The 15,230-nt window shown below is 38.9% G+C and overlaps 2 protein-coding genes across 2 annotated transcripts in view; one reads left to right on the forward strand and one right to left on the reverse strand.

The window, feature by feature from the left end:
• The window catches only part of LOC125483491 (solute carrier family 35 member F5-like), a 77,206-nt gene that overhangs the window by 12,344 nt on the left and 49,632 nt on the right, over positions 1 to 15,230 (reverse strand). The gene's annotated exons all lie outside the window — the stretch shown is intronic.
• The window catches only part of LOC109918755 (actin-related protein 3-like), a 34,737-nt gene continuing 21,116 nt past the window's right edge, over positions 1,610 to 15,230 (forward strand). Inside the window, exons 1-2 of the mRNA XM_020518700.2 lie at positions 1,610 to 1,808; positions 9,918 to 9,973. Coding sequence (XP_020374289.1) covers positions 1,765 to 1,808; positions 9,918 to 9,973 — 100 coding nt within the window. The 5' untranslated portion in view covers positions 1,610 to 1,764. The remainder of the gene's footprint in view (positions 1,809 to 9,917; positions 9,974 to 15,230) is intronic.

Below are 15,230 nucleotides of genomic sequence, written 5' to 3' on the forward strand. Positions count from 1 at the left end.
TTTCTGAAGAAGGGTCTAGGCCCGAAACGTCAGCCTTCCTGCTCCTCTGATGCTGCTTGGCCTGCTGTGTTCATCCAGCTCTACACCTTGTTATCTCACTTAATTGTGCTATTGTGCTCTGTTCGGCACTCACCGTCCAAGTATACCTTCAGTTTTTACTGATCCTTGAAAACGATATAAATCCGACACTAAAATAGCAATTTTTCACCTTAGTAAACTACAAATCACATTGTAGCAATGAAATGTCTATGATCTACAAGCAATGTTATAATATAAAAAACACCACAGCCAAACTTTGCACAGTACTGTCCCACAAACTTCAACGGCCGTTCACATTGTTCCTGAGCATTGGCTTCGAGGTAATACTAGTCAGGAAACTGGCAAACTTCCTTGCCCCTTCTTTAAATAATGCTTTGGGATTTTTTGTTTACTCGCTTGAGAAGGTAGACATTTAAATGTTTCATCTGAAGTACAGTCCCTGTGCAACACTGCAGAGTGTCAAACTGAAGGTACAGTACCAGCCTATACTTGACATTCAAAGTCAACCCGGTGAACACCTATTAGGCAAATATAAACCAGTAAATATGGCAGCCCATTTCACAACGCAACGGATTTCCAAACGATCAAAAAATTGGGAATGAATGCACGACCCGGTGACCCAAGAAATACATGTGTTACCACTGACACATACAGTAAAAGGTCCTGACTGCCTCTAGTTAGCTTTGTGCTGTGTTTATGGGAGTTCAATGACTTCTTGACCAATGGCATTAAACTTTGTTACAGTTGACTCGGAGAAAGAGTTACACGTTTAATTCTAAAACAACAATCACAGATATTGCCTTCATCGAGAACATTTCAATTTCACCTCGCCTTAAGTAAGTATTACATTGACATCTACGATAATAACATGGGACGCAGCAATATTTAACTCGATTGGTCACCAAGGCGAATGCCAGCAGCGTGTGTCAACGTATCCTGGTGCCTTGTGCTAGTTTACCACAGATTGGACCTGGAGCTGGAGCTAAACTGCCAACACGTCCTCCTCCCCGCACCCCGAGCATTTTATTCACAATCACCAAACCGCCCAAAACTGCTCGTTCAATAACACCACAAGAACCACTACCAAAAGACAATAAAATGCTGAAACTTACGCAGAGACGTAAATGAGAAAATCACACATCAATGGGGATAACCTAAGAGGCGAAATGTTGTAAACAAACCCCCCTCATAGTTCCTGGTCAGATGACCGCAAATCATCGCAACCGACAGCCCAGCGCGGACGCACGCTCCTCTGGGAATTGTAGTCCGCTCTCTCCCGGCAACAGAAGATGATTCGACTGGACCTTCCTCCGCGGACAAACTACAACCCCCATGATGCAGGCCAACGTAAACGTCACGTGACATAGATACCGTGAACTGGCAGGCGGTCTGCTCTCAGGCGCGGCGAACATTCCATGACGTACTAGTGATTGACCGGAGTGCTACCTAATCCTCCAAAGGGTTTAGGGAAAGTGACCAATGAACAGCCTGCCGGAAGTGTGGACCGTGCTGACCAAACAGATTGGGCGGAGCTGCGCCGGGTGGGCGGGTTTGACGGGTAAATGAGCCGCTGAAGGTTTCCGCCATTTTGATGTCAGTGCGGAAGTTGTAGTTGTGTGGAACGGCTGACGGTTCCGCCTTTTCATGGTCAGGTAGCTGCCGGTGCATCGGCTGCCTTTTTTTTGTTTTTTTTTGGCCGCTTTGCCACGAGAAAGTTACCTGAAAATGGCAGGCAGACTACCGGCTTGTGTCGTGGACTGTGGCACAGGGTAAGCGGGCAGCGATCTGATTGTGGGCCTGGAGCCGGGTAGTGGACCCTCCCGAGTGTCAGGGTGTGATTTCTGGGTGTGGGGCCGGCCGACTTTTTCGCATCCTTTCGATACACGCCCCGTGAGCGGCAGAGGAATGCGAAATCCACGGCCTCCAGCGGCTTTGACAACGGTCGGCGTGCGGCCGCTGTTCTGAAGGCACGATAACGGCGCCCGGTCCCCGCCCTTCCGCTGGCACCTTCAAGTCCCAGGTGACGGGCCTTCCTTTCGATGTAAGGCCAGCATCTTTCTGGCGCCTGCCATCACCCAACAGACCCGTGTGAGGCGCGGCGCTGCTCTATTTTGTATGCAAATAAACATTTGTAAAAGTTGCCCCATCGGAGCAACGCCAAAAGTGAGCGGACACGGAGCAATTTCCTCGTTGTCAAAGCCTCTTCCTCCTTTCGTGCATAATTTCCTTATAAGGGATTTTTGTGGGGGTAAGGCGATTAGCGAGTTGATCCTGGGGACCAGAAAGCTTTTCTGTCATTGTCTCGATTTAACTTTTTAAAACCAGATTCCAGCGCCGCCTGAGAATTCAATGCCTGATGCATTTTTGTTTATTTATAACGTTACAGGCTTTTTTCAAAAGAACAGTAGAAATTTTCCCATTGCAATTCTGCTTTTCAAACCAATCTTTCTCTTGTAAGAAGTGTTTTGATGAAGCGCTGAATTTTGCTATTAATATCAGACTGGAAAATTTATAGAGCTTTTGGGAAGTAAATTCTAGCATACGTCCTGACGGACATTGACTCTTGCTGTGCAGCCAAGAATAATGGATGATTTTTTAATATGTAGGCGTATTAGTGTATCTTGCTTTGTGGATGAGTTGCTGTGCCCATACTAATGTATCAAATACCTCACTGACTTGTGGCAGCCCCGACTCGAATGATTTGTTTGCAGTTTGTGTTTCTTACTGATCTACAGTACAGTTGCTGGCCATTTGTCTCAGAAAGCATGCAGTAAGGTGCATGAGAGCAACAGAAAGCATCAGAACATTTCTCATATAATGTTTTTTAATTTGAGGTAAATAAAGGATATATTAAAATTGGGTGAAACTCTTTGATTAAAGTGTTGAAAATTATTTTTAAAAAACTCTGATCGTGAGTGTGCAAGGTTTGGTTAATAGACTTGGCAGAAAAGTGTTTTAGTGAAGACAATTTTCATTGGGGCTATGCAGGTTTCAGTTTTGACTTCCTTTCTTCCATTGTACGTGTCAATAGTTTCGACTTAACTGTAAGGAATGTGATTAAGATGTGTGCAGATGGTAGTGTGGTTGGCAATAAGAAAGATATAGACTACATAAGGTGCCAATGGACTAGTCAGGGGAAAAGTGGTAATTGGAATTCAGTGCAGAGATGTGATGATGCATTTAAATAAAGATAGAAAAAGCAAGGTAATGTGCAATAGATTGAATAATTCTGTAAAATGTAGAGGACAGGATGAGCTTTAGAGTCTCTACTTATAGATTCTTAAAGGAAGTTAGCTCTAGTACTTTATGTCTGGCACAGAACAGATAGGAATAGGGAGGCTATGCTGGAATGGTATGAAACAATAGTTAGACCACAGTACTGTCTATAATTGCCATCACAGTGGATACAGAAAAGCTTATGAGGATGTTGCTGCAAATAGAAAATTTTAGCCAATAGGAGAGATTTATTAAAACTGGTTTGCTTTCTTTTGAATAGAAGGACATTTAAAAGTGGAAGAAAAGGTCCTATTCCAGAGAGATGAACAGCTAGATTTATGAAGTTAAAGATATTGGTAGAAAGAGTTTTGTTTGGTAATCCAGAGCAGAAAGTCATTGCCTGAAAGGGTGGTAAAGATGGAAATACCCATTTTTAAATAAGACTTGTATGTGCACTTGAGATGCTGTAACCTACAAGGCTGTAAACCAAGACCTGGTACGTGTGATGTCACAGGATGTTCTTTCAGCCAGCAGTGACAAAATCTCCCAGCTCTCGTGCTGTGCATTTATTTCCTTTGTGTTTGCCACTAAATCCTTATTGAAACACTATTTGAAACAAAGTCTTCTGGACTCGGAGCTCTGTAATTTTCTTCGTGGAAGTTTGTGGTGTTGGCAAGACATCATTTGTTGACCATCCCTGGTTGCTTTTGAATAGATTTGCTGTCCAGGCTGTTTCAAAGGGCAGTTAACAGTCAACCACGTTGCTGTGGTTGTAGATTTTCACCGTCCATATCAAATGACGATGGCAGATTTCTTTCCCTAAAGCTACAAGTTTTGACAATGGTTACATAGTCACTATTAGGTTTTTAATCTCTCATTTCATTGGAATAAAATAATTAAAATGTCACTGTCTGCTGCAAGGGAAATAGAATTCATGTCAGAACATTAGCCTGGGACTCTGGTTTACTAGTCCAGTGACATTACCCTAATGCCACTGCTACCTCAGGTTACTGCTAAGCATCATTTCACCGAATAGAACTCTTCTTAAATTGTTAATCTGAGTTGCCCAGAGGCTATGGTTAAAGTGAGAGATGGAAAAATGCAAACTGCATTTGAAGCTGAGTTGTATTGGCAGAGTACCATGGAAGCTTTCTTTGACACTTGATTCCAACTTTACATGACTTGGGAATGTTGTGGTTCTGTGTTTGAATATATTGTTTCACACTTTAGCGAGTACAGTGCTCAATAGGAGAAAAGTTTGAGCATGATCTATACTTTGAAGACAAATAACAAATTTGTTTTTCATCAAAAATAATCTTGGGTCATTGTTGCTGACATATATTGCTTAAAGTTAGATCGATAAGATTGAGAAGTGATAATTCCAGCTATCTGTCAACTTGATAAGAACAAGTACTGTTGTATTTAAAATAAGGTCATTGAATGTTGCATGATGAAAATCCATGCCCCTTGAGTGGATGACTGTATCTATTATTCTTAGATCTTGTTTCTCTTAAATTTTACCTCTCATATAATCAGATCCTCCACATTTTTTTAGTAAAATGAGTATGAATGCAATTTTAAATGCACATATGATTGGCTCATGTCTTATTTTTCACAAGTCCAAAATACAAAAACCTATGGATATTCAGAATAATTCCCATTTCATACAAATCAATTAATCTATTTAGTCGATGCATTTAAGTTTCAAATCTAAGTGGGCTATAATATGTATTAATACACTTTGCATATTACGTATTTACATGACTGAAAAGTTAACAAAACTTATAAAGTATGTATACTGCAGTCTGTTGGTATATAGAGTCAGACTGAGATTGTACCTGATAAGAAACTTACTCCGGTATATCTCATTTGTATCTTTCAAGCATGCAGAAATGCTCCATGTTGTATGCTACGGCATGTTAGTGAATGTAATTAATTGTCATTGTTGAAAAATATTCACGGACCTGACAGGTAATGGAGAGGTCAGTGATGTGAAAAGTAATGGTGTAAGTCAGGCATGCTGTTATACGTTTATGATGAGGTTTAGAGAAAAAAAATCCAGGCAAAAGTTTTCCACAGGGGAGCCATGATGAACAATCTGTACATGTGAATAAATGCAAGACACTGTTGCTGCACAGGAAAGCTTGTGATGGTGGATAATTACATTTAAAAATCTGACAAAATATTTCAATAGAGTATTCCTCAATGCAGTGGTGTATGTATTGTGAGAGGGAATTGTCCTCAGGATATCTTGAATCAGTGGATACATATTTGAAAAGCATATTATGCCTCAATAGAACTTTATTTGAGAAGCATTGTTAGTACGTTACTTGTGTAATCATGCATACTTCCATATTTCCCTTGTACGTTTGTAAACCATAATTGTTCGAATTATTTTTATTAGAGCTTCAGACATAACTTCCAGTATTGGTAATGCAGTTATGTTTTTTAAAGAAATGCATCATGTTTATAGATGCCATTAGTAGCTTAAAGCTCTGCTTAGGGAAAAAACCTCTTCAAAAAAGTTTTGTATTCAACTTCAAAAATTAACTGGATGGAGTAGCTTTTTAATGACCACCAACAGTTGTCCCATAGCTCTCATGGTCATTCCCAAAGTGAGCTGTCATCAGCCTGTTATTTGTATTAACGATCTGGATATGAATATAGGAGGTATGGTTAGTAAGCTTGTGGATGTCACCAAAATAGGTGATATAGAGGACAGTGAAGAAGATTATCTCAGAGTACAGTGGGACCTCAAACAGATGGGCCAATGGGCTGAGGAGTGGCAGATGAATTTTGATTTAGATAAAAAAAAGAGTGGGGTGTTGCATTTTGGTGAGGCAAACCAGGGCAGGGCTTGCACAGTGAATGGTAGCTCCCTGGGGAGTTGTCAAACAACAGACCTGGGGTGCAGGTGCATAGTTCCTTGAAGGTGGAATTGTAGGTAGATAGTGAAGATTGTGTTTGGCACATTTCCCTTCATTGGTCAGAACATTGTGTAGGAGTTGGAACATCATTTTGTGGCTCTACCGGATATTGGTGAGACCATGTTTAGAATACTGCATACAATCCTGGTCGCCCTTTAGGAAGAAGAATGTTGTTAAACTTGAGAGGGTGCAGAAAAGACTTAAAAGGAGATAACAAGGTGTAGAGCTGGATGAACACAGCAGGCCAAGCAGGAAAGCTGACGTTTTGGGCCTAGACCCCCCCTTCAGAAATGGGTGAGGGGAAGGGGATTCTGAAATAAATAGGGAGGGGGGGTGAAGGCGGATAGAAGATGGATAAAGGAGAAGATAGGTGGAGACAAGACAGACAGATCAGAGAGGCAGGGGTGGAGCCAGTAAAAGTGAGTGTAGGTGGGGAGTTAGGGAGGGGATAGGTCAGTCCAGGGAGGACGGACAGGTCAAGGGGGCGGGATGAGGCTAGTAGGTAGGAGATGGGGGTGGGGCTTGAGGTGGGAGGAGGGGACAAGTGGGAGGTAGGACAGGTTAGGGAGGCAGGGACAAGCTGGTCTGGTTTTGGGATGCGGTTGGGGAAGGGGAGATTTTGAAGCTTGTGAAGTCCACATTGATGCCATTGGGCTGCAGGGTTCCCAAGCAGAATATGAGGTGCTGTTCCTGCAACCTTTGGGTGGCATTGTTGTGGCACTCCAGGATGGACATGTCGTCTAAGGAATGGGAAGGGAAGTTGAAATGGTTTGCGACTGGGAGGTGCAGTTGTTTGTTGCGAACTGCATCTGCCGTTCCTACTATCTCTAGACTTAAAAGGATGTTGCTGGGACTGGAGGGTTTGAGTTATAGGGTGAGACTAAATAGGCTGGGCCTTTTTTTTTTTACCCTGAAGCTGAGGGTTGACCTTAGAGAGGTTTATAAAATCATGAGGGGCATGGTAGCCAAGATCTTTTTCCCAGGGTTGGAGAGTCCAAAGCTAGAGAGCATAGGTTTAAGGTGAGGGGAAAAATTTAGAAAGGAGTTGAGGGATAACTTTGTCAGGCAGGGGGTGATGCATGTGTGAAATGAGGTGCCAGGGGAAGTAGTAGAGGCAGGTAAAATTACAACATTTCAAAGGAGTCTGAATGGGTACAGGAATAGTAGAGATACAAGCCAAATGCTTGCAGATGGGTCTGAGTCAGATTGGGATGTCTCGTTGGCACAGACAAGTTTGACCAAAGGGTCTGTTTCTCTGCTGTATGACTCTGACTCTATAACTAGAATGCAAAAATATTTTAGGAAGTAAACACATAATTTTAAGATATGGAGCAATATATGTAGCAATTTTTGTGTGGAATTAAAAAGAACTATGCATCATACAGTAAAGCTTGGTTTAGGACATTCAAAAATCAGCAGTTAGGTAGTAAATGGTACATGTGACATCATTGTTGAATTTTCCCATTTGAAAAAATAGAATTTAGGTTGTGCACTGAACTTGATTTTAGTAAAATATATGGAGATGATGGACTTTAGTTATGATTATCTCAATGTTAATTTTTGTGGATAGAGTTTCAGCTCCATCAGAGCCTGCTGTGACAGGTTTGGTATTTTGGCTTGGGTTCCAGACAAGTTTTATTTTGTTCCTGTGTAAGAAGGAATTTAAACTTTTCTTATTTCCCAGCTTATTAAATGCTCATTGTTGATGTTTATGTTTAAAAGAAAATCCTCATTGCATTCCCAAAGTAAGTTGACTCTTCTGCAGATAATTCTTTTGCATGATCAATTCATAAAATCTGGAACTTTGCACCAAATTTGCCTGAGATTGTAAAAGAAAGGACTTCTATAAGTTGTAGGAATTTTCAATTGTGAACAAATTTGGTTATTAGAGGGTGACTGGTGAGCACCAGCATGGTGCTGTGGGTGTTCCTCAAAATATTATCTTGGCCTAACCACCTTCAGTTGCTTCATTGGTGAAGTGGAGATGTTTGCACATAATTGCACAGAGTTCCAGTCTCTCTTCAGATACTGAAGACATCTGTGCCTGAGTGTAAGAAGATCCAGAGAATGTTCAAGCTTGAACTGAGCAGTGCGTGAAAAAGGAAAGTAGAAAATTCTTTGAAAGCAATTGTTAGACCATTCTGCAATCTAAATGTAAAAGTGATTATAACATGTGCCGCAGTTCTGAAGATGGGTAAAAGTTATGAAAGGTTCTCCAGCCAATAGTTGCATATCTCCCTTCAGCAACTGATGATTCTTCCCGAACAGGCTGTTGAAAGCTTTGATATATGCCAAAATATGTGCACTATTGCTGTCTGTAGTCTCTGTTTCTAGTTATGGTGTTGTATCAATGTTTAATATGCATGAAAGTTTGCGGTTAACCCCTACCTGTTACTGTAACATCATGCCAATTGATTATGCTCATTTAAGTGTATAATGAAGTTTTTCAGCAAATACCAGTCATAAAAATACATAATTCACAACTAATTTAAAAATGTACTAATTGGCAGTTTTATACTGTTTATTCCTATTTAAGTTTTTATTTAATGGCAATGGGCTTTCTCAAAAGTTGTTAACACTTTTCTAGCAACACATTTACCTTTTTATTAAGGGCTGACATCTATAAACTGCACCAGTTATACACCAATGAGCAACTGAATCTGTAACCATGATTTTTATAACAATGTACTTTCTCACGCTTACCTATGTAAAATTGTTGAAATTCTCCCCTCCATTTTTAAAGCTTGTGGATTTTTTCCATGTGAAAATCTGGAAACTGAGGAAAATATGAATTTTGGGGTGTTTCATTTTGAAATACTTACGTTAAAAGATGATGCAAGTCAGCAAAATAAGTGTGACCAAATATCTGGTATGCTTTATGTGCATCTTGATGCATGAATCTGCTGTTCATACTCTATGCATTATAAGTAGAATCATAACATTTAGGCTTGAATGCTCTTGAGGCAGGTATCCAAAGACAGTGATTGGCTGACAATGGAAAGTTCTGCTATAGTGAGGATACAAATTGAAGTAACTTCTGGGGTTAGAGTTTGGAGAAGGTATTAGTGAAGAAGTTAAGGAAGTAGAGGAAAATAGTTTTGTTTTGGTCAGGAGGTTAGAAGTATATGTAGTCTGATTGTATTCTTGTAAGCAATCCTCCTTCTAGTCAAATTAACTGGAGTTAAACAAAAGGTTCTTCAGATGAGTAAAAATATGAAAGTCATTGACCTGTATTGTAAACCCTAATATCATTTCTGGTGCAGTCGCATGACTTGAGTGTTTCCAGAATTTTCTGTTTCTATTTGAAGTGTGCGGTTCACCTGAGCTGCTGGTTTTCATTGCTGAAGTTGCAATCTTATCCATTGGTCAACTGAATTAATTTGGGCATGTCTTTATCATTTTGTCATGCACTTTCTGGGGTGGGGATGTGTGGATTTGATTAAATGTTGACAATGATTTGCTTTTGTCTTTCTGAAACTTGTGAATGACAGTCAGACCCCTGACCGTTCTGCCTGAAAAAATACGGCTTTGCCACACTAAGTTGCTGAGATAAAACCATGTGGGAGAGGAACTTGTTTAGTTTCGTGAAATTGCTGATGCAACACTTTTTGAGTTTCTTTAACTATGCAATAAAAGTCAAGTAAGTAGGTTTTACTTTAACAATTGTAGTAGCCAGGATTATTGAATAAAAGCATTGTTTCTGAAAGAACTAAACTATCATTTTTCAACCTGCAGGTATACAAAGCTTGGATATGCTGGGAATACAGAGCCACAATTCATAATTCCATCATGTGAGTTCAATAAATCAATCTTGCAAAATGTTTCATTTTGATACAAAATAAAGTTTTTCACCTCTTACTTTGGTCAAATGTACAATTTCTAATTTCCGATTCTCTTGACCTCGTGTATACAGAACTATATCTGATTTGTTTAGAAACAATGTTTTTGCTTCCGTTGCATGGAAGCTGTAAACTGTTAACAAGAATTTGTTAGTACTGTAATACCTAATATGAAGCAGTAAATCATTTAGCAAACCACGAGTATATTCGTAAACAATATTTTTTGTAAGGACAGCGTTAAAGCTTGCATATTGATTTTTAAAATACAACAATGTTGAGCAGTGAGCAAAACTTTAGGAAACTTAAGTTCCTTTCTTGCTAAATTTTGCTTTTTCACCCTTTTTATATTTGGGCTTTTGATTTTCAAGTGGAATGATAATGAATGCTGGTTAAGTTTGTAATGATAGTTCTGCCAAAGGAATCAATAAGAATAATAAGTGTTTAATGTAAATGTATAATGGCTTACAGGATAAATATTTACTGAATCAATCCTGAGATATTTGCTAGATATGTGTTAAATCTTGGGTGTGCTGGCTGTACTCCGTCACTTACCGTTTCTCCCACTTACGCTGTCAAATTTGTTTGTAGCTTCAACAGAGTTGAAGAGGTAGGGGACCTCCAAGTAGGTAGGAGGCTGCTAGTAAGATGCAATTTGTTTATTTTTAAAGATTTTTTTTTTAGAAAGTCAATTTTGACTAACCATCAAGGCGAGACAATCAAATGGCTCAAGTTTTGGAAAATGTTTCCTGCCATTTCCATAACTGGAATTTTTAATATTGAAATGACGTTTGTAACATGCCCCAGAGGCCCTATACTTGTATCATTTCCGAGTGCAGATGTGGTAGTGATATGTACCTTATCCAAGCACCTTTTCATTAAGCAATAATGCTAGATTTCCCCTAATATCATCATCCTCCTTGCTCCTGGGCTAATCAAACAACGTCCTTGTGTCAGATCAGAAATCTCTTCTCAATGTTGTTAAATCTGAGCGTCCAAATGCAACTGTGCTGCACCAAACAATATAGCCAGATTCGTTTCAACCTCTCGTGATTTCAGATCCTTGGTCTTGTCTGCTTTTTCTAAATACCTACTTTATTGCTATTTCCTGCCACCAGAGGTATTGTACTCTGCATTTCTCCATTGGATCCCAAGAATCAACCAATAAATTGCACTGGTGTTTCACCCAATCTGACTAAGGACCATTAGAACTGCTTTCCATTGTATTCCAAACGTTAAAACTTGTGCATGTGTAATTGAAAAATCTTGCAATGCAATATAATAATAATAAACCTTGTTTTATATTTCCGGGCTGCTTGCTATGCTGGATATCCTGCCCTTTTTGGCAAGTAAAATATAAAATCATTTACGATTTTAAGAAAAATGGTTGGACATGTAGAATTTGATCTTCAAAACTGGTGTAAGAATTTCATAGAATCAAGAATGGAGAAATGTGATCTTAAAATCACCAATACATCTGTGGCCTTGATATGGTGGCATTGTACAAACTTAATGTTGTTTAAAATCTATTTCTGTGTGGTTCTACAAGAAATGTGTTATTAAATGTTTTGACTATAGCATGTACTACTTTGACATCTCAGACATCTTATACCTGAATGTGTATGCAATATATCAGTTACCTGCCAACTCTAGCAGTTGTAAAATAATTGGTCACTAGTAGGCTTGATAACTGAGTTTTAGCAATTTGGCTTCAGGTTAGAGTTCCATTTCTTACAGGAAGCGGTCATATCTCAAGGTTATTGAGATGCAACATTTTTTTTCAGTGAAGTGCAGCTATGTCCTTTGCCTTACTTTCAAATTCATTTGATCAGTTTGCTCAGTTGCTGGGCTAAACTTCATGGAAATGGTACCTTAAACAAATCCATGAACTCAGTAGGGAAATCTTACAGTATTTCTAACCAGTTGGGGTTTTCCTATGCATTATCAGGAATGCAGAAGCTGGTAAAATGGGCAGTTTCATTTGCATCAAAAGTAAATAGTCATAGAGTAAAATAGCATGGAAACAGGCCCTTTGACCCAAACTTGTCCATGCTACTGTGGTGCCCATTCAGTTAATTCCAATTGCCTGCATTTGGCCCATATCCCTCTTAAACCCTTCCCATCCATGTGCTATCCAAATGTTTTTTTTTCAAATGTTGCTATTCTGCTTGCAGCCCTATTTTCTGGCAGCCCATCTCACATACACGCCACTTGCTGAGTGAAGGCGTTGCCCCTCGTCCTTTTTAAGTAAATATGGTCCTCACATTGGAGATTACTGTTTTGGTGCTGCCCACTTAACCATTTGCAAATTAATTTCTTAAGTGACTGATTATTGAAAATAATTTGATCATTAAGATGAATGTTAGAAGATTTGAGATCCTGAGCTATCTACTATGCAGCTTCAACTGAGAGGATTGCTGTACTGTTTCAGTAAACAGTAACAAAATGTTAATATTATCAGAATAATAACCGAGGCCCAGGTTGATGTTCTGGAAACATAGCTTCAAATCCCACGATTGCAACTAATGTAATTTAGAGCCAATTAATGAATCAAGAATATAAAATTTGTCAGAAAAATAATATGGTTGATTCTTAATGGATTTCTGAAATGGCCATGCAGGACGTTTGGGCCAAAGGCAAGTAGGATTAGGCAACAAGTACTGGCTATGGAAGAATAAACAGAAGTTATTTCCCCACAGAGTTTCAGTAGAGATTGTCAAAAGCTTTATTTAAGAACAAAATGGGACATGGTGGACATTCCATTTGTTTCCAGTCATCAAATCTGGGTATTATTGCAAAGTCAAAATTTATTGTCCATTGCTAATTAACATCAAGAATGTGATGGTGAGCTACCTCCTTAAAATATTTCCATACTGATGTTAAAGGTGAGGTTTCATGGTTTGCATCCAGTGATGCATTTCTCTGCAAGTCAGGATGGTCTGCGACTTGGAGATGGTGTATCCATGCATCTGCAGCCCCTAGGCACTAAAGGTCCTGGTGTCAAACAAGCCTTGTGATGTTGTGACATTGGAATGTGTATATGGTACACAGCACTGGTGATGAATTGCTTATTAATAAAGTGGGCCACTACGTCTTGGATAATTGAGTTTCTTCAGTATTTGAACTGCATGTGTACAGGCAAATGGAGAATATAGTTTGTTCCTTTATGTGACCTTGTATAATTTCCACTTTGTAATCAATAAAATAATTTGTTGCCATAAGCCATCTTCCTTATTGCATTAATAAAGCTTATTAATTGGGGACTGTATTATCAAAAATAATCAATCGTTAATGAAATGTCAGGACACTGTTTTGGAATAACAAAAATACTAACAGTATAATTTGACTGGCTTCACTTCTTTGTTAAAGATTTTTGTTAGCCATTTAGAAGAGGAATTTTTCTCTCTTTAAATATCTAAAATGGCTGTTCCTATACATTGGCTTCCGGCCACATGCACATTAGAGTTCATTGTCTGCATCAACAGATGGAATTGTACTTTGATTTCAGAAAGTGGATTTGCGTATCCATTCAAAGTAAATAGGATGTTCGTAAGGAATATTGTGTGTTTGTTCTAGCATAATGAATGTATTCATTATAAACTGTTCAGATATGCTATGACGCTTCTAGAGCAGGTAGGACCTGAATCCAGGCCTCTTGGTTCAGAAGAAGGGTCATCTCCAACACGCCACAGCCTTTGGTTTCTTGGGTTAGACATTTTCTGTGCAGACATGTTAATACACACCTGGGGCAGACTGGACTTGAACCTGGAGTTAGGCACTGCACTACATGACAGCTTTCCTGGCATAATAGGTTATAATCTTAGATCTAATTCACACATTGAAGCAAACTGTAGATGAAGAGAGAAGTGAGGGCTATTTAGACGAAAATAGATAGCATAGGTGTCATTCCTTTGTCTAGCTAAATTGAGGATATTTAGCACATGGAAGAAAGCCTTTGGTCTCTTATGCCCATAATGACTCTTCACACCTGTGTTTTTTCTCTACAGCCTTACGCATTTGTTTTTGGAAATTGATTGAATAAACTTTCATCATTCTTTCAGATAGTGAATTCCAGACCACAACACATTTTTTAAAAAAAACTTCTGTTTTCCTTCTGTTCCAATGTGATGCCAATTTTCTCACTTGTATTAAATCTTGATTGTAGGTCCTTTTGCAATGTAGACCTTTTTTGTCTTTAGTTGATTAAAACAGGAGTTTTGCTGAATAAAACAATTTGTTGAAGCTTTTCATATTGCACTTATCAGGACGATTCCCAAGAAATTCAAATTGAAGGAAGAACAACAGTGTGGCTGTTAAGAGTGCACTACTTAATGATTGACAGTTGACTGACAAGCTTGGTTTGAATTTTTAAATTAACAGGTTGATTCTCATTGATCAAGGCATTATCCTGATAATTGAACCAATGGCTATCACCTGTTTTATTGAGTAGAAATGAACACAATATATATTCTTTGACTGCAAAGAACAGTGCATTAATATACGTAGCTTAGAGTACTTGGTCATCATACTGCAACTCAACCAACAATCCTAAATTTATGGTCAGCATGATTCTTTTCACAATTAAGATTATTTATCAAATGTTTTGTAATCATGAAATCACATCTATGTTGGACACTTTAGAATTTAGCAAATATGGGCTGGTAAAGTATGGTCAGTACTTTACTTGTTGTGAGCAGCCAAAGGGGTATGCTGCTAAGTTTTCTTTTCAGCAATACCCACATTGTATACGATGGCAGAATATTTACAATCAAAGCGTATTATGTCAAAGATTACTTCTGTTCAGCGCTTGTTTGTATTTCAGATGCAGGATTTTTCTTTTTCTCCTAATTTCGCACACCCTGATTAAATCTCCCTCTAGCCAACTTGCACAAAGGAGAACAATCTCATTATGCCTAGTTGCTCCAGATAAGTTGAACTTGTGTCCCTGATACATTGCAATAGATCTCCTTGGTATCCATTCCAATACCAAGATCCCTCAGAAAAAGGGGTCTCAGAATACTTAAACTGGGAATTAATCAGTGACATACTAAGTCTATTTTTGTACCTTCTGCCATTATTCATTAAAGTGATCATTTATATTTTTCAAAATTGCTTCCTACAAGGACTTACGTGAAATGTCAAATGTGGCTGTTCCCACACCTGTTGGGGATGCACCACTTAGTTTAGATTATCACTTTTCTTCCTTCCAAGG

This window comes from Rhincodon typus, chromosome 7, assembly GCF_021869965.1.
Source record: "Rhincodon typus isolate 14 chromosome 7, sRhiTyp1.1, whole genome shotgun sequence".
In the NCBI taxonomy this organism is placed as follows: Eukaryota; Metazoa; Chordata; class Chondrichthyes; order Orectolobiformes; family Rhincodontidae; genus Rhincodon; species Rhincodon typus.